The sequence below is a fragment of the Canis lupus genome, chromosome 4 (assembly GCF_003254725.2).
Source record: "Canis lupus dingo isolate Sandy chromosome 4, ASM325472v2, whole genome shotgun sequence".
Classification (NCBI taxonomy): domain Eukaryota; kingdom Metazoa; phylum Chordata; class Mammalia; order Carnivora; family Canidae; genus Canis; species Canis lupus.
The window spans coordinates 19,336,390-19,356,959 of record NC_064246.1 but is presented as its reverse complement, the minus strand read 5'-3'; the positions used below and the strand labels follow the sequence as shown (position 1 = coordinate 19,356,959).

Genomic DNA, 20,570 nt, shown 5'->3' with positions numbered 1-20,570 from the left:
GAAAAAGGAACTTCCAAAGTTATAGACTGAGAGAAAGAGAAATAAAAAAAATAAGGAAGGGCTATGTCCTCTGTGTGAGTCAGATGATATGAGATTAACAACTGACAGATCATACGTATAAGTTATGATACTACAATGTCACATTGGCAAGGTGGAACAGCACTGAAACAGGGAATTGAATTAAGTGGAAGAGGCAGGTATGTTAGAATTTGTATTAAATATAAATACTTAAATGCTGGTCTTGTCTGATATCTTTGAAACTCTATGTGAAAATGATCATAGTAGTTGCCTGTGGGAGAGAAATTAGATGGCCAGAGGACAAGGATAGGAGAGAAACTTGTTTTTAACCAACCATATATGTTGTTGAACTTTGTATTACTTAATAAAATTTTTAATTAATTAAAAAAGAATTGAAACTCTAGATGATGAAAATAAAGGAGTTAGTCTGTTTAAATTAGTTGAGTTATGTATCTTTTGAAAAAGGTATCCCTTAATTCTAAGATGATCTGCAAATGTGATCACAGAACTGGGGGTCATTCAGAAAAAACAGACCTATTAGAAAGCAAGAGAAGAATAAATATCCTTATTTTTCAAAAGAGGTGAAAAGGTGGTCTCTAAAATTAGACTGGACATCTAGGCACCAAACTGTAGGAAAACTGAAGGATTAAAATGTAAATAAATTGCATGGCTTCTCTAGGAGTGAGTTATGTCAAACTAGATTTTTTAAAAATTGAATTCTTAAATAGGAAGGAAAGGGTGTCTTTATTTCAGTAAAACATTAAAAAAATCCTTATGTGTTTTTTTAGAAGATGAAAAATGGGTTATTTCACAAAAATAATTAACTGATTAAAAAATCATATCTACAGTGTTTATTACTTGATCATCATGTATCTGAAAAGATGTTTCTAGTGGTATCAAAATAAGTTTTCATACCTGGCTTTCACTTGTCCAGTGGTTTAACTGGAGACTATAAAATTCATACTGAATGATTAATGGGTAAATAGAAAACTGGGAGGAGGTGTTAACATGTTGGATTTTCTAATATCAACTTTTGATTGGTGGGAACAAAAGTCCATATTCTACAGGATGAAATGTCAGGAGGAAAAAAAATTCTGCACTTAAGGGCAAATAAATATTAATTGTCCAAATATATGATGGGGAGATTTGGGTTTATAGTAATCCTTGTAAAAAAGAATCGAACTTAGTTGAAAAGTGGGTACAAAGAGATTAATTAGGTAAGTATGATGACTCTGACATGGAATTTAATAGTCTCAGAATAACCTGTCACCTTTCAAACTGTTACAAAGTTAATTTTTTTAAAAAACTAGATATTTGGTATTAGGGACTTTTCTGTCGAAACCATATTGTAGATGATTAGATTTCCAAGCCATCTCATAAGAACATGTCAACTTATGTAGAAGGGTTACAGCTTTCCTGAGAGGAGCCTGAACTTCAGGATTTGGAGAGAGGGGGATCATGTGTTACAGTTAGGAGGAGTAGGTGGAAAAATTTTCTCTTTAATTTTTTTTTTTTAAGATTTTATATATTCACAAGAAGCACAGAGAGGGATAGAGAGAGAGAGGCAGAGACACAGGCAGAAGGAGAAACAGGCTCCACACAGAGAGCCCGATATGGGACTTGATCCCCAGTCTCCAGGATCACACCCTGGCCCAAAGGCAGCACTAAACCACTGAGCCACCCAGGCTGCTCCTTAGTGTTTGAGAGGGAATGGCTACCCCAAGGCAAATTTTGGAAATGGTGAAGCTTTCCATTGACCTCTGTGTGCATCTCTCTGATCTAGCATTCTACTGCCATGATATGACTGATACAATGTGGTTTGTACTATAATAGTGACATATATGGGTATCAGATGGAGAGTAATGAGCTAGTTTGTATTAATGTATGATTGAATTATGTGTACTCCATGACCTCAGAGTTAGCTGCATTTAACAATGAAATGCTTGTTAAATTAAATGAATTTAAAATTGATATGAGTTCAGTTTCATGCAGGGAAATAAAGTAGAATAAAGGAAATTCAGGTATTGTGGATAAGATAGTGTGGGGAGAAGGGAAAGATCCACATGGTTGCATTTGCTCCACCTTAAGAACTCTCCCTGAAGACATATATTACTGCTGTCAAGTGATTTGTTTCCCTCCCTTTGAATCTGAAAACTTGACTGGGATTTTAATCCAGTCTTTTTGTCTGCAAACCTTTTCCACTTTATAAAATAGTCTCTATTGGAGAAAAGTCCAAAAGTGGCAGATTTCAATTCAACATATGGAGGAACTTTATACAAGTAAATCCTATGGCACCTGGATGTCTCAGTCAGTTAAATGTCTGCCTTTGGCTCAGGTCGTGATTCCAGGGTCTTGGGGTCCACTGCTTGGTGGGAAGTCTGCTTGTTCTTCTCCCTGTGCCCCCCTCTCTCTCTCATTCGTGTGCTCTCTCAAATAAAAAAAAAAGTAATCCCAGAATCTAATTGTATAGTGAGCATCTCATTATTTCTATTCATCTAAGTCCAGTACATTGTTGAGATGAAGGATGTTGTAGGAGTCATCCTTGAATTGTTTGGGAAGTACTCCCTAACTCTTGAGATTTTATGGATTATAAAATGCAAGTACCTGGGGATTCCTGGGTGGCTCAGTGGTTTAGCACTTGCCTTTGGCCCAGGGCACGATCCTGGAGTCCCGGGATCGAGTCCCGCATTGGGCTCCCAGCATGGAGCCTGCTTCTCCCTCTGCCTGTGTCCCTGCCTCTCTCTCTCTCTCTCTCTCTCTCTCTCTCTATCTCTCTCTCTATGTCTATTATGAACAAATAAATAAAATCTTTAAAAAATGCGAATACCCTAGATTACAATACCAACAACCTAGTAGGATTTTTATTTTGGATTCACATTGTGGTATTGCTATAAGGATTTGGTGACAATTTGTAAGACTTTGACCTTGCTTTAACTTCATTTGCAAAATTCTGCAGCTTTCTGGCTATTACTGCCCTGATCTCCAATCAATCAGGATTACTGAACAGGAGAGATCCAAAAGATTTTTATAAGAAACAGCATTTATTCAAAGAAGAATAATTACATATAGCCAAGTTTCTTTAAGGACTTGTTGCTTTATTATTTTATCATTTTGCCATGAAAAAAATGAACTCAACAACTTTCTTTACTTAATGTGTATTAAAGACATAATAAGAGATCTAGAAGATCTTGGCTGAATTAGGTTTGTCTTTTATCACTGGGTTGAAAAACATTCTTCTAGCAGGATTATATATGATGTGGATAATTTTTATTCTTAATTTTTTATTTTCCTCCAAATTCTGTTGCTCAATGTAGCTTTGAAAATCAATTGTGAATGGATTTCTGTGAAAGAACATGTTTCTAAAGGCTATGAAAGTCCACTTAGATCTTATTTTAGTTCACAACAGTGTCCTCTACTTTTTGTCCCTGATAGGAAAGAACAAAAGCAATGTCAGTAATCTTGACTTGATTTATATGTAGGATAGTACCTGTCATGAGGGGTAACAAATGAACTCCTTTGTGAGTACTCATTTGATAGAACTGTATGGTTATGGAGACTGAAGGACATACTTTATTATATATATTGGCTCTGGGCTATGCAGAAGGGTCACCATGGGAATATCCTATTTGTCAATTTAGATTTGCTTCTGTTAGAGGGAATCAAAGTGGTAGGTGAAATGATTGGAAAAAGCTAAAACCAAAACCATAACCAAGCCAATCTAAAACAAGACATTTCAATCCTAGAAATGCGTTTGAGAGAAACCATTTGGCAATAGTGATGGAACCTTTCTTGAAACATAACTTCTATATTTAAGATCAGTAGCTGAGAAAAGAGATTATGTTTCTACTTTTAGGAAGGAAATAAAACCAGTGAAAAGGGAAGAGAAACAAGATAATAAAGGCGTAAATCATAGGGCTTTGTATCTTATTCATATATATGTGTTTTAAAATTATGATTTTTTTTAAAGAATGTCAACCATATTTATACATGGGTGGTTAGAATGCATAATAGTTATGCTTTCATATCTATGTTTTACTTGCATAAAAGGAGATTTGTGCCTGGGTTGGGGTTTTGCCAGGTGCTGGGGCCTGGGAGGGGGGTGATGGGAAGCACTATTCTTACTGACTCATATGCAGCAGAATAGGAGCAATTGATCATTTATAAGCAGATTTCTCTTCTTAATGATTAATAAGCTGTATCACCTTAGACAATTCACCCAACTTCTCTTGATCCCAGGTTCCTTACATGTAAAAACTGGAGATTAAAACCCGTGATTTTTAAAATTAAGTTTTAAATTTTAGTTCCAGTATAGTTAACATACCGTGTTATATTAGTTTTAAGTGTACAGTATAGTGATTCAAGAATTGTAAACATTGCTCAGTGCTCATCACAGTAAGTGTACTCTTAATCCTCTTTACCTATTTTACCCATCATCTCACCCACCTCCCCTCTGATATGCTTTATTTTATTTTCTTACATTTCATTTCATTTTATTTTTTTTAAAGATTTTATTTATTTATTCATGAGAGACACAGAGAGAGGCAGAGACATAGGCAGAGGGAGAAGCAGGCTCCCTGCAGGGAACCTGATGCGGGACTCCATCCTGGGATCTCAGGATCACACCCTGAGCCAAAGGCAGACACTCAACCACTGAGTCACCCAGGTACCCAGATATGCTTTATTTTAAATGAGTACCCTTAGTTAAAGTTATTTCTTCAACAGGAACATTTTTTACTTGAAGCATATTTCAGAATACTTCATATATTTTTATATCAGAATAAGAGTAATTTATACTTCCATTTGAAAAGGAATTCAAGCAATATTTTTTCACTTAGTACAATTTGAATATTTTTTTTCCAAGGCAAAAATGTCTTTAAAAATTAAAGGAATTGTAAGCACTTTGTATGAGTGGCTTGTGGTAGAATTAAGGACAGACTAAAAACAGGACACACAGGATAGTCTGGAAGGGGGCAAAGAGGCCCTGAACAGGCCTTTTGGGTTGTGTGTAGAAATGTGTTACATTTCAGAAAGCATATTCTGTCTCTGAAATCAAATGTGCTGGTGGGTTTTATATAAAATTCTAGACATTTATAGTACAGTTGACCCTTGAACAATGTGGGGATTCAGGGCATTGACATTCCCCCTCCCTGCACAATTAAGAATTGGTATATAATTTGCCTCTGTTTAAAAAAAAATTATGAGAGTGCCTGGGTTACTTAGCTGGTTAAATGTCCAGCTCTTGATTTCAGCACAGATCATGATCAGGGTCATGAGATTGAGCTCTGTGTTGGGCTCTGTGCTGGGTGTGGAAGCTGCTTAGGATTCTTTCTGCCCCTCCCTCTCTCTGCCTACCTCCCTCAAAAAAACCCAAATAAACAAATTTGTTATTAATCTAAGAATTAGAGTTCACCAAAATAAGAGTTAATGAGGATGGTTTTTTAGTTATAGGATGGTTTCATGTGTATGTCTCTCTGCATGCGTGTCAAGTGTACAGTGTGGAAAGGCTTTGGTGAAGCACTGATCTTTCCACTTCCACATACACATGGTGATCATGATTATTTTTGGAATACACACAATAACATATTTATGGATCTATGGAAGGATCCACTAGAGTAGGAGAGGTTGATGAGCCAAGAGATGCTGATTTTATGGAACTAGGCCAATGGGTGTTGAAAAAGTCTAGGAGGACAATGGGAATAGACTCTCAGGGGGAATGTTTGGGAGGGAATATGGGCCCTACCCTGAGACTCTGGTATCCTTGGGGTTGGAGGCAAGGGTATAGAAAAAAGAAAAATCCTCTCTCCTAGAATCAGTGGGATTGAAAGGAGTTTTGAACAGATTGATTCTGGAGAAGAGAAACACCATGAAAATGTGTACTTATTCTTTGCTTCTTTTTTTCCCTTTTCCCTCATTTGTACTTGTGATAATGTTTAATGTATAAAGTAGGTATGGCAACAGGTTCATAACAATAACCGATAATAAAATAAAACAATGATAACAATATACTGTAATAGATATTATGTGATATGATCTCTCTCTTTTCTTCAAAATATCTCCTTGGACTCCATCTTTATCTTGAGATGAAATGAAGTGAGGTGAATAACCCAGGCGTTGTGATGTAGCATGAGCTTCTTTTTACTTTCTGATGATAAGGTAGAAGAAAAATCATCTGTTTCTGGACTGGATCACGATTGACTGTGGGTAACTGAAGCCACAGAAAGGAAAACATGTAGATAAGGGGGGACTACTGAAGTACTTCCTAATTATTTTTGTTTTAGTTTCCATGGGTGCCATAAGGAATATCTGAATATTTTCTAGGGGAAGAATCTTATGTTCTCTTACCTGCAAGTATAGGAAACTATAGAAGAAAGTGGGTAATGTCAGGGTGCCTGGGTGGCTCAGTGGTTGAGTGTCTGCCTTTGGCTCAGGTGATGAGTCCAGGGTCCTGGGACTGGGTCTCACATGGAGCTCCCTGCATGGAGCCTACTTCTCCCTCTGCCTGTGTCTCTGCCTCTCTCTCTCTCTCTGTCTCTCATGAACAAATAAATAAAATCTTAAAAAAAAATAGGTAATATCTAAGTAGGAAGGTTTTTGCATTGATAATAACACATATTTCTATAGACTTAAAATTTTTTTAACAGACTAAGATACATGTTTCTTACTGCTTATCTCTGTGGGCCTTTAGTAAATGCTTGACTGTGAATAAGTTAATACACATTTGTGGGCTTGATGGGCGATAGTTTTTATGGCCAATTTGTTATTTGACTTATGATATAAATGCCACAAATGGTCATTTGAATTATTTGTGTATTCTTATGTAAATATCTCACTGATTTTAAGATTAATGGTAATACCTTAAAGATGGCTAGTCATTCTTTTCTTATTTTGTCTTGCCTGTATAGCAATCTCTTTTCTCTTTTTATAATAACTATGACAATTTAAATTAGTCTATTTTCTGTATAGGAAAGTAAATTGCCCCTAGCTTTCTTCTTCAATCAAAACACTCAAGCAGTTCCCCAAACAAATAGAGATGTATCACGTTTTCCAAAGTCCTACTTGGCTCCTCATCTGAGTTATCATTAATAAGAACAAGCAAAATATGAGCGCTGGCTGCCTCAGTGCTATGATTTCTTAGAAGTCAGAGGACTTGCATGCTGTAAGTTATGTCTCACCAACCTGGCTGTTTTTTTTATTTAAGACTCCTGAACAGATGCAAACCCACCCTGGGTTATTATTTTAGTTATGAACATACTAGCATAGATTACTTTGTTAGAGGATCTAAGCCTAGACCACACGAGCTTGGAAAACACCTAGGGAATATCTCATTTCTCTGTTGGTAGACTTGTCACCCTGGTCCTCTGAGGGTTACAGTCGATATCAGGAAGAGGTGCTGAATACAAATTTCATGCACTCTATAATTTTCATTAGCGCTTCCCTTTAGAAAGTATTTTTTTTATTAATAAGTGTCTCTTTGTTTTTGTGCACAGGCAGCATGTCAGCTGAAACACCAATCACACTGAATATTGATCCTCAGGATCTGCAGGTCCAAACATTTACTGTAGAGAAGCTACTGGAGCCGCTCATAATCCAGGTATTAAGACCATGGAAATGAAAAATGGGAAAAGTAGATAGCAAATCAAGGGAAGATTTGATCTTTATAGAGTGAATATGTCATCTAAAATTGCTTTTTAAAATGCTGTTCAAATATAAAAAGTATATATTTAGTAGTAATAAAATATTTTGGAAAGTACCCCTTCTCCCCTCTGATTCTATTTTAAAAGCAATAGCCATGGTGTCACTGGGTAGCTCAGTTGGTTAAGCATCCAATTCTTGATTTTGGCTCAGGTAATCATTTCTAGGGGTTGTGAGACTGAGCCCTATGGGGGTCCATGCTCAGTGTGGAGTCTACTTGTCTCTCTCCCTCCCTTCCACTTGTGCTCTCTCAAATAAATAAATAAAATCTTAAAAAAAGTAACAGCATAAAAATATATACATACAACTTTCAAAGTAACTTATATGAAATCTCTTGTTTTATAGTCATGAAAACTGAATGAGGTAGGCAGCATGGTTAAAACCATCTTTATAATAGATGAGGAAATTGAGCCTAGAGAATTTCAATGACTTGTCCCAAGGCACATGGTGGCTCATTTGTCAAATAGGAAATTATTTTTAAAATACCAAAATGTATGAGAAAAACAGCTCTTTAAGACACTGTGTGGTGAAGTCTTTCATAAAGTCAGTAATCCTTTTATGATATACATCATGATTTTCTGACTTATTATGCAAGTCCAGATATTATTTATTGGAGTTCTTAAAGCAGAGCTTGAAAAAACTTATATTATGCTATAGATTTAAATATTTGTCCTTAACCTAAAATTTGTAAAGGAACTTCCCTTTAGGAAGTTTACCACACATTATACCTCCTAAGAAAAATTAACTTATTTTCTTTTATTCAAGTATAATTAACATACAATGTTACATTAGTTTCAGGTATACAATATGATTCAACAATTCTGCACATTTCTCAGTGCTCATCGAGATAAGTGTACTCTTAATTCCCTTTATCTATTTCGCCCCATCCCCCACCATGTTCCCTCTGGCAACCACCAGTTTATTCTCTGAATTTATATGTCTGGTTTTTTGTTTGTTCATTCATTTGTTTTGTTTCTTAAATTCCACATTTAAGTGAAATCATATGTAACTTGTCTTTCTCTGACTGGACATATTTCACTTAGCATTATACCTTCTAAGTCCATCCATGTTGTTGCAAATGGCAAGATTTCATTCTTTTTAAATGGCTAATAGTCCATCATATATATATGTATACACATGTATTCATACACATATATATCTTCTTTATCCATATATCTATTGATGGACATTTGGGCTGTTTCCATAATTTGGCTAATGCAAGATGATGCTGCAATAAATATGGGGGTGCATATATTTTTTGAATTACTGTTTTTGTATTTTTTGGGTAAATATCTAGTAGTGGAATTCCTGGATCATATGGTAATCCTATTTTTAATTTTTTGAGGAAACTTCATACTGTCTTCCACAGTGGCTGCACCAGTTTGCATTCCCACTAACAGTGCATGAAGGTTCCTTTTTCTCTGCATTCTTGCCAACACTTGTTGTCTTTTGTGTTTTTGATTTTAGCCATTCAGAGAGGTGTGAGGTATTATCTCGTGGTTTTGATTTGCATTTCCTTGATAATGAGTGATGTTGAGCATCTTTTCATATGTCTATTGGCCATCTGTCTGTCTTCTTTGGAAAAATGTTTATTCATGTCCTCTACCCATTTTATAATTGGATTTTTTTTTTTTTTTTTGGTGTTGAGTTGTATAAGATCTCTATACATTTTAGATAGTAACCCTTTATTGGATATATAATTTGCAAATATCTTCTCCCATTCAGTAGTTTGCCTTTTTGTTTTGTTGATGGTGTTCTTTGCTTTGCAAAAGTTTTTTATTTTGGCACTGTTCCAATAGTTTAATTTTGCTTTTGAGTCCATTGCCTTAGGAGACATATCTAGAAAAATATTTCTACAGCTAACGTAGAAGAAATTACTGGCTGAATTTTCTTCTAGGAATTTTATGGCTTAAGACCTCATATTTAGGTCTTTAATCCATTTTGAGTTTATTATTGTGTTGTGTAAGAAAGTGGTCAAAGATCATTATTTTGCATGTAGCTGTCCAGTTTTCCCAGCACCATTTGTTAAAGAGACTGTCTTTTCCCCATTGTATATTCTTGCCTCCTTTGTCATAGATTGACCATTAATAAGTGCGGGTTTATTTCTGAATTCTACTCTGTTCCATTGATTTAGGTGTCTGTTTTTGTGTCGGTACCATACTGTTTGGATTACTGTTGTACTTTATCTTGAAATCTGGTATTGTGATGTGTCTAGTTTTGTTCTTTTTCAAGATTGCTTGGACTATTTGGGGCCTTCTGTGGTTTTATACCAATTTTGGGATTATTTATTTTAGATGTGAAACATGTTGCTGGTATTTTGATAGGGATTACATTAAACCTGTACGTTGTTTTGGGTAGTATTGGTAGTATTCTATGAGCGTGGGATATCTTTCCGTTTGTTGGGTCTTCTTCAATTTCCTTCATCAGTGTTTTATAAGTTTTGAGGTAGAGTTCTTTCACCTTGCTGATTAAGTTTATTCATATGTATTTTTTTCTTTTAGGTGTATTTGTAAATGAGATTGTTAGATTACCCTTTTTCTAAGGCTTTGAAGCACTCAAAGGTTATTTGAGTGAGAAACTGCACGGATTTTACCTCTGACACTTTAACAGTGTTCTGCTTATATTATTTGTGGGGTGGGTCATGGGGAAGGGAGTAACTCAGAATAGCCTTTGTACATGTTTTCACTTAGTACACACATAGTAGATATCTGCTACTGGGAAGACAAAACAAATGCTTCACTTGAAAGCTTAATCATGTACTTTGACAGTCTTAACAGCACTAATATCTGGTATGAAATTGATACATGAAAACTTCATTAAAATCCCTATCTCAAAAAAAAAAAAATCCCTATCTCAGCCCCTTACTGAATGCTCTCATGTCAAAAAGAAACAAAAAATATATTTATTATTTTTCTGATTAAGTTCACTGAAAAAAATGGAAAGTAAAACAAAACCACAAACAAAAAAGAGAATAAAAACCACTCATAATTTTAGCACCAAGAGATGAACATTAATGTTTTGCTGTAGTTACTTACAGTACAGTAAAATTATGGGTGATTTTTATTATTCTTAGAACTTTATAATATTAAAGAATATATATATTATATATAATATATATGTATACATATATATGTATACAGAGAATATATGTAAACTACATATAAAGAATAGACATGTTATATATAATATATATCTTATATATACAGAGAATATATGTAAACAATTAAAGAATATATATGTTATATATAATATATATCTTATATATACTGACTATATATGAACAAAGGTGGAAAAATACTATATATATGTTTTTATCTCACGATTCTATTTAAAATGATATTTTGACAACTTTTCCATTCTTTGTAAGCATAATTTAATAAAATTGCTATTTAATTATCTATCATATTGCTGTATCATAGTTTGCTAAAGTAACCTCCCATTTTTGGACATTCAAGTTGTTTCTCCTTTTTACGTTTTTTTTTTTTTTTTTTAAGATTTATTTATTTATTTATGATAGACATAGAGAGAGAGAGAGAGGCAGAGTGTGTCACAGGCAGAGGGAAGAGCAGGCTCCATGCCGGGAGCTCGATGTGGGACTGGAGCCCGGGACGCCAGGATCGCGCCCTGGGCCAAAGGCAGGCGTTAAACCGCTGTGCCACCCAGGGATCCCACCTTTTTATGTTATAAATAAGGCTGTGCTGAACATATCTGTATATAAATTTTTGTCATCATTTTGAATTGTTTCCCTAGGATTAGTTACTAAATGCAAAAATAAGTGACCAAGATATGAGAATTGTTATGCTTTTTCAGATGTATCACCAAGTTTTTTTGTGAAATTTTAAAAAGAATTCTCACAAGTCATTTAAGATTTTGTTCCTATGCAATTCCCAGGTGTGAATAGGGAAATGGCCTTCATTTTGATGATGGCTTGTAAAAGCTAGTACATTTATGTGACTGCATAATCCTTATTTGTCCCGTAACAATAGAACATTAGAATTGGTCACTTAAGACTTGCTAATCAGGAGACCCTCCAAAATGGTGGAAGAGTAGGGGATTCTATTTTCATCTGGTCCCTGGAAATCAACTAGATAGATAGTTATCAAATCATTCTGAAAACTACAGAATCAGGTGGAGATCTGAGGAAAGAATTATTACAATCCTATAAATAAAAAAGCAACCACTTTTTGCAAGGTAGGAGGTGAGGTGAGGAGACATTGATCTGAGGCAATACATTGGAAATAAACCTTGGGGGAGGGAGCCTCTGTAAGCTCAGTACCAGAAAGACTTATAAGCAGCAGAACATGAAATTAGAACTTTTAGAAGTTTACCTGAAAGGCACTCAGGAGGCAAAGCAAGGTGGAATCCCAGGTGGGACAGCGTGGTCTCAGGATCCCCGGGGTCACAAAAATAATAGAGGGGCCTGAGTGCAACAGAGTTCCCAGGTATTGCAGCAGGGAAGCCAGTTGCAAACAGAGACCAGGCACTGGCTTTCTGCTGGGTGTTGCCATAAACTGAGAACCACTGCACTGTTGGGGACTAACATTCCCAGTGAGAACTACCCTCCCTCAGCAAGAGGCAGAAGAGGGAGACATCCCCTTCCTACCCTAGGAGGAGCCTCATAGGTGCTGGCTGTAAGAGTCCATAAAGTTTGGAGACTTGAATCCAGGTGGAGTTTTTGGGTCTCAGGCTGGGTGACAAGAGTGCAGATGGAAACCAAGGAAACAAGAGTGATTGACCACTTTTCTCTGAGGGCTCACTGAAAGGTGAGGAACAGGAACTTAACCTTCTGGGCTAGAGATTGAGGTGTAGCCATTTTCAGCAGCTGCCCCCCTACCCCCTGATACCAGCCTGTCAAGAGCAGTACAATTTCCCTCTGGGCAAAGACACCTGAGAATCTGTGTAACAGGCCCCTCCCCCAGAAGACCGGCAGGAACTTCAGTAAATACCAAGTTTACTTATACCGAACTATAAAACTGCAGCTCTTGGGGAAAGAAGTATATAGCATTTGTGTTTTTTTCTTAGTATTCTTTAGTCCTTCGGTTTTATATTTTATTATCCTTCTTAGCTGTTTTCTTATTTTATCAATTTTTTAAAAGACTTATTTATTTTCAATTTTTCACTTATGGTTTATATATATTTCATTTTTGGCTTCCTTTCATTGTATTCAGCTCTATTTATATATATGTATATATATGTGTATATATATATATATATATTTTTTTTTTTTTTCTTTCTGACCTATTTTGGGAGACCTATTCTAGTTTCTTCTAACATGCAGACCAGATACACCCAGGATCTAGTTTACTGTTCTGTTCTCTTCAACTTCTTGTCTGATCTATTCTCATTTTATTCCCATTTTACCCCCTTTTCTTTTCTGTTTTGTTTCTGCTCTCTTCTGATTACTAGTATATATTTTTCTGGTATAACTACTATTCATTAGTCCTTCAGTTTTATATTCTTATCTTTTTCAACTATTTTCTTATCAATTATTTTTTAAAGTCTTTTTTAATTTTCATTTTTAACTTACAGTTTATATATATGTATATATTTCATCTTTGACTTCATTTCATTGTATTCAACTGCAATTTTGTTATATATATAACAATATATATGAATATATGAATATATATATATATTCATATTCTTTCTTGTACATTTTGGAATCTAATTTCTTCTAACAAACAGACTAAAACACACTCTGGATCCAGTTTATTCTGTTCTATTCTACTTCTTGTTTGATTTTATTCTTAGTTTTTTTTTCTTTTTGGTTTCTCTTCTCTTCTAGTTTGTGTGGTGTATATTCTCCTGGTGTCATTGTTGCTATATTTGTATTTTCTCTGTCTTTCATCTAATCTTTTTTGGACATAATGACAAGATGGAAGAACTCACCCCTAAAAAGAGAACAAGAGGCAGAACTCACAGCCAGGGATCAAATAAATATGGATATAAGTAAGATGTTGGAACTTGAATTCAAAATAATGATTATAAAGATACTAGCTGGGCTTGAAAAAAACATAGAAGACACTAGAGAATCCCTTAGTGGAAAAATAAAGGAACTAAAATATAATCAGGTCAAAATAAGAAAAATTGAATTCTGAGATGCAGTAAAAAATGGAGGCTCTAACTGCTAAGATAAATGAGGCAGAAGAGTCAGTGATAGATGAAGTGAAGATGAAATGATGGAAAATAAGGAAGCTGAGGAAAAGAAAGATAAACAACTACTGGATCATGAGGGGAGGATTCAAGAGATCAGTAATACCATAAAGTGAAACAATATTAGAAAAATTGAGGTCCCAGAGGAAGAGGAAGGAGAAAGAGAGAGGGGTAGAAGGGTTATCTGAATAAATTATAGCTGAGAACTACCCTCATCTGGGGAAGGAAAAGGCATTCAAGTCCAAGAGGCACAGATAACTCCTCTGAAAATCAATAAAAATAGGCCAACACCCTGATGTATAAAGAGAAAATCCTGAAAGCAGTACAGGAAAAGAAGTCCTTAACCTACAAGGGTAGAAATATAAGGCTGGCAGCCAACCTGTGCAGAGACCTGGCAGGCCAGAAAGGACTGGGATAATATATTCAATGTACTAAATGAGAAAAATATGCAGCCAAGAATACTTTATCCAGCAAGATTTATCATTCAGAATAGAAGGAGAGATAAAGAGCTTCCAGGACAAACTGAAACAAAAAGAATTTGTGATCACTAAATCAGCCCTGCAAGAAATATTAAAGGGGATCCTTTAAGCAAAGAGCCCAAAAGTAACAAAGACCAGAAAGTAACAGAGACAATATACAGAAACAGTGACTCTACAGGTAATACAATGGCACTAAATTAATCTTTCAATAATTATTCTAAATATAAATGGACTAAATCCTCCAATCAAAAGACACAGGGTATCAGATTGGATAAAAAACAAGACTCGTCAAATGCTGTCTACAAGAGATGCATTTTATATTATCTTATTTATTTTATTTGTTTATAATGATTTTATTTATTCATTTGACAGAAAGAGAACACAAGCAGGGGGAGCAGCAGGCAGAGAGAAAGGGGGAAGCAGGCTCCTCGCAGAATAGGGAGCTTGATATGGGGCTTGATCCTAAGTGTCTGGGATTGGGACCTGAGCTGAAGGCAGACACTTAATTGACTGAGCCACCCAGATGACCCAAGATACTCCTTTTAGACCCAAAGGCACCTCTAGATAGAAAGTAAGGGCATGGGGACACCTGAGTGGCTTAGTGTTTGAGTGTCTGCCTTTGGCTCAGGGCATGATCCCAGGATCTGGGATTGAGTCCTGTATTGGGCTCCCTGCAAGGAGCCTATTTCTCCCTCTGCCTAGGTATCTACCCCTCTCTCTGTGTGTGTCTCTCATGAATAGATAAATAAATCTTTAAAAAAAGTAAGGGCATAGAGATCTATTTGTCATGCTAATGTACATCAAAAGAAAGCTGGGTGGCCATCCTTAGACAAATTAGATTTCAAACTAAAGACTGTACTAGAGATGAAGGGTGACATTATATCATAATAAAAGGGTATATCCAACAAGATATCACAATTATAAATATTTAAGCCCCTAACACAGGGCATCCAATTATATAAACTAATTAATAACAATTAAAAAACACATTGATAATAAAACAATAATAGTTAGGGACTTTAACATCCCACTCACAGCAATGGACAGATCATATAAGCAGAGATCAATAAGGAAACAAGGGCTTTGAATGACACTGGACCAGATGGATTTCACAGGTGTATTCAGGGCATTTTATCGTAAAGCAACAGAATATGCATTCTTCTCCAATACACATGGGACATTCTCCAGAATAGATCACAAACTGGGTCACAAATCAGGTTTCAACTAATACCAGAAGATTGGGCTCCTTCCCTGTATGTTCTCAGACCACATGCTTTAAAACTTGAATTCAATCACAAGAGAAAATTTGGAAGGAACACAAATGCATGGAGGTTAAATAGAATCATACTAAAGAATGAATGGGTTAACCAGGAGACAACAGTGCAGAACCCTTGGAATGAAGCAAAGGCAGTCTTAAGATGGAAGTACATAGCAATACAAGCCTTTCTCAAGAAACACAAAAAGTCTCAAATATACAATCTAAACTTACAGCTTAAGGAGCTGGAGAATGAACAGCAAATAAAGCTTAAACCCAGAAGGAGAAGAAGATTAATAAAGATTAGAGCAGAAATCAATGAAATAGAAGCCAAAGAACAGAACAGATAAAAAAAAAATCTAGGAGCTAGTTCTTTGAAATAATTAATAAGATCGATAAACCTCTAGCCAGACTTATTGAAAAGAAAAGAGAAAAGGATCCAAATAAATAAAATCATAAATGAAAGAGGGGAGATCACAACCAACACAAAAGAAATGCAAGCAATTATAAGAACATACTATGAGAAACTATATGCCAAAAAATTAGGCAATCTGGAAGAAATTAATGCATTCCTAAAAACATATAAACTACCATAACAGAAACAGGAGGAAATAGAAAAACTGAACAGATCCTTAACCAGCAAAGAAATTGGAGCAATAATCAAGAATCTCCCAACAAACAAGAGTCCAGGACCAGATGACTTCTCAGAAGAAGTCTACCTAACATTTAAGGAATGTTCTGAAGCTGTTTCAAAAAACAGAAATGGAAGGAAAACTTCCAAACTCATTCTATGATGTTAGCATTACCTTGATCCCCAAACCAAAGACCTCACTAAAATGGAGAACTCCAGACCAATATCCCTGATGAGCATGGATGCCAAAATTCTCACCAAGATACTAGCTAAAAGGATCTAGCAATACATTTAAAAGGATTATTCACTTCAGTCAAGCGGGATTTATTCCTTGGCTGCAAGTGTGGTTTAATATCCACAAATTAATCAGTGTGATACATCACATTAATAGAAGAAAGGGCAAGAACCATATGATCCTCTCAATTGATGCCAAAAAAGCATTTGACAAAGTACAACATCCTTTCTTGATTAAAACTCTCCTGCAGGGTAGGGATAGAGGGAGCATACCTCAATATCATAAAAGCCATATATGAAAAGCTCCCAGTGAATAGAATTTTCAATGGGGAAAAACTGAGATCTTTTCCCCTAAGGTCAGGAACATGACAGGGATGTTCATTCTCACCTCTCTTGTTCAACATAGTACTAGAAGTCCTAGCCTCAGCAATCAGACAAGATAAAGAAATAAAAGACATCCAAATTGACTAAGAATAAGTCAAAATTCTTTGCAGATGACATGATACTCTATATGGAAAACCTAAATGCTCCACCCCAAAATTGTTAGAACTCATACTGAATTCAGCAAAGTTGCAGGATATAAAATCAATACACAGAGATCAGTTGTATTTCTATACAGTAACAATGAGACAGAAGAAAGAGAATCAAGGAATCAATCCCATTTGCAATTGCACCAAAAGCCATAAGATACCTAGGAATAAACCTAACCCAAGAGGTAAAGGATCTGTACTCTGCAAACTATAGAACTTATGAAAGTAATTGAGGAAGTCACAAAGAAATGGAAAATGTTCCATGATCATGGATTACAAGAACAAATATTGTTAAAATGTCTATACTACCCAAAGCAATCTACACGTTCAATGCAATTCCTATCAAAATACCATCAACTTTTTTCACAGAGCTAGAATTAATAATCCTAGAATTTGTATGGAATCAGGAAAGACCCTGAATAGCCAGAAGAAAGCTGAAAAGGAAAACCAAAGATGGCATCACAATTCTGGACTTCAGGCTATATTTCAAGCTGTAATCATCAAGACTGTATGATACTGGCACAAAACCAGACACACAGACCAATGGAACAGAATAGAGAACCCAGAAGTGTACCCTCAACTAATCTTTGACAAAACAGGAAAGAATATCCTTGGAAAAGACAGTCTCTTCAAAAAGTGGTGTTAAGAAATTGGACAGCCACAGGTAGGAGAATGAAACTGGACTATTTTCTTGACACCATATACAAAAATAAACTCATAATGGATGAAAGATTTAAATATGAGACAGGAATCCATCAAAATCCTAGAGGAGAACACAGGCAGTAAGTTGGCCACAGCAACTTCTTGCTAGACATGTCTCCAAAGGCAAGGGAAACAAAAGCAAAAATGAACTATTGGGACTTCATCAAGGTTAAAAGCTTTTGCATATCAAAGTAAACAGTCGAAAAAACCAAAAGACAGTTAACAGAATGGGGAAGATATTTGCAAATGACATAGCAGAATGCAAAATCTATAAAGAACTTATCAAACTCAACACCCAAAGAATAAATAATCTAGTCAAAAAATGGGGAGAGGACATGAACAGACATTTCTCCAAAGAAGACATACAAATGGGCAAGAGACACATGAAAAAATGCTCAACATAACTCAGCGTCAGGGAGATACAAATCAAAACCACAATGAGATACAACCTCACCTGTCAGAATGGCGAAAATTAACAAGTCAGGAAATGATGGATGTTGGTGAGGATGCAGAGAAAGGGGAACCCTCTTACATGCTGGTGGGAATGCAGGCTATTGCAGGTACTCTGGAAAACAGTATGGAGATTCCTTAAAAAGTTGAAAATAGAGCAAACCAGGACCCAGCAATTTCACTACTGGGTATTTACCCCAAAGATACAAACATAGTGATCCAAAGGGGCACCTGGACCCTAATGTTTATAGTAGCAATGTCCACAAGGGCCAAATTATGGAAAGAGCCCAGATGTCCTTTGACAGATGAGTGGATAAAGAAGATGTGATATGTATGTCGTACATGAATACACACACACACACACACAATGGTATACTACTCAGCCATTAAAACATATGAAATCTTGGCATTTGCAATGACATGGGTGGAACTAGAGGATGTTATGCTAAATGAAATAAGTCAATCAGAGGCAGACAATTATATGATCTCACTCATATGTGGAGTTTAAGAAACAAAACAGAGGATCATAGGGGAAGAGAGGAAAAAATAAAACAAACTGACATCAGAGAGGGAGACAAACCATAAGAGAATCTTTTTTTATTTTTTTTATTTTTTTATTTTTTATTTTTTTTTAAATTTTTTTTATTTATTTATGATAGTCACACAGAGAGAGAGAGAAGAGGCAGAGACACAGGCAGAGGGAGAAGCAGGCTCCATGTACCGGGAGCCCGATGTGGGATTCGATCCCGGGTCTCCAGGATCGCGCCCTGGGCCAAAGGCAGGCGCCAAACCGCTGCGCCACCCAGGGATCCCGAGAATCTTTTTTTAAAAGAAAAATTTTTTATTTATTATTTTTCTTTATTTTATATTTAAAAGAGACTCTTAATCATCAGAAACAAACTGAGGGTTGCTGGAAGAGAGGGAGTGGGGGGATGGGGTAATTGGGTGATGGGCATTAAGGAGGCACGTGATGTAATGAGCACTGGTATTATATGTAACTGAAGAATCACTAAACTCTCTCTGAAACTAATAATACACTATAAGTTAATTAATCGAGTTTAAATAAAATTTAAAAAATTTAAAAACTTGCTAACGAGAAAGGCTGCTGACATATTGTTTATGAACAGAGAAAATGTCATTATGAAGAAACTATTTTTTATGTTTTAACTAAAACCAATAGATGTTTTGCTTTAGTCAAGGACATTGATACAGCAGTCAATAGAAAATATGTTAAGTAAATTCACATTGAAGACTATACTGTTAACAGTTTATGTAACAGTTTTCTGGCATATTTAAAAACCATTATAATCTGCAAATATTTATTGAGTCCACCTAGAAAATTAAAAGAGTGAAAATGACCTGCAATTTTATTTGCTTGGAAAGAAATAATCCTGCTTATTACTTTAGAGGGCTTTTAATATAGTGCCTGGATTCAGACTTTTCATGATCTACAAGTAGATGTATTAGGGAAAGGGAAATTAGTATTTTTTATATGCTAGATAGTTCTCATTTATATGGAAGTGTAGTTGCTAATTTATGTTCTTTAAGATTTTTTGTCAATGCTTTTGAATGTGTTTCTTGATTTCTTTTTTTTTCCTTTTTTTTTATTTATTTTTTTATTGGTGTTCAATTTACTAACATACAGAATAACCCCCAGTGCCCGTCACCCATTCACTCCCACCCTCCGCCCTCCTCCCCTTCCAACACCCCTAGTTCGTTTCCCAGAGTTAGCAGTCTTTACGTTCTGTCTCCTTTTCTGATATTTCCCACACATTTCTTCCCCCTTCCCTTATATTCCCTTTCACCATTATTTATATTCCCCAAATGAATGAGAACATATAATGTTTGTCCTTCTCCGACTGGCTTACTTCACTCAGCATAATACCCTCCAGTGTTTCTTGATTTCTTAAAGGCAGTTTGGTATACCAGTTTACCAATATCCTAGTTAGAGAAAAGTTTCTGGATCTTAGCAATCTTCAAGTCAAATTAAATTAAAAATATTAATACTTTATAGAATATTTACTATGTTCAGAAATCATCCCATAAAGGAGAATGCTAGTACACAAAATTATTTGGACATACTCTTGATTTTCATTTTAATGGGATTATCCTTATCAGAAACCAGTGTATTTCAAACTCAAAGAATTATTAAAATAACTAATCTTTTTGTTAAAGCACAGCCTTCTTTATCTGTCACTTTTATCACATATTACATTTCAATACAAGTAAAAATTTTCATTAAATTGTATTATAGGTGTTTTTTCTAGAATAGCATATATGGAAATCTCATCACAGTCTTTATTTTGTTGTTTTTCCAAAGAGTGTTTATTTTTTTTTATTTTTTTTTAAATTTTTATTTATTTATGATAGTCACAGAGAGAGAGAGAGAGAGGCGCAGAGACACAGGCAGAGGGAGAAGCAGGCTC

The 20,570-nt window shown here is 35.4% G+C and overlaps 1 protein-coding gene across 7 annotated transcripts in view; it reads left to right on the top strand.

Annotated features, from left to right (window-relative positions):
* The window catches only part of CTNNA3 (catenin alpha 3), a 1,671,697-nt gene that overhangs the window by 38,834 nt on the left and 1,612,293 nt on the right, over positions 1-20,570 (top strand). For all 7 annotated transcript variants that reach the window (XM_035715351.2, XM_035715352.2, XM_035715353.2 and 4 more), the window contains exon 2: positions 7,506-7,609. In XM_035715351.2, coding sequence (XP_035571244.1) covers positions 7,511-7,609 — 99 coding nt within the window. In that variant the 5' untranslated portion in view covers positions 7,506-7,510. The remainder of the gene's footprint in view (positions 1-7,505; positions 7,610-20,570) is intronic.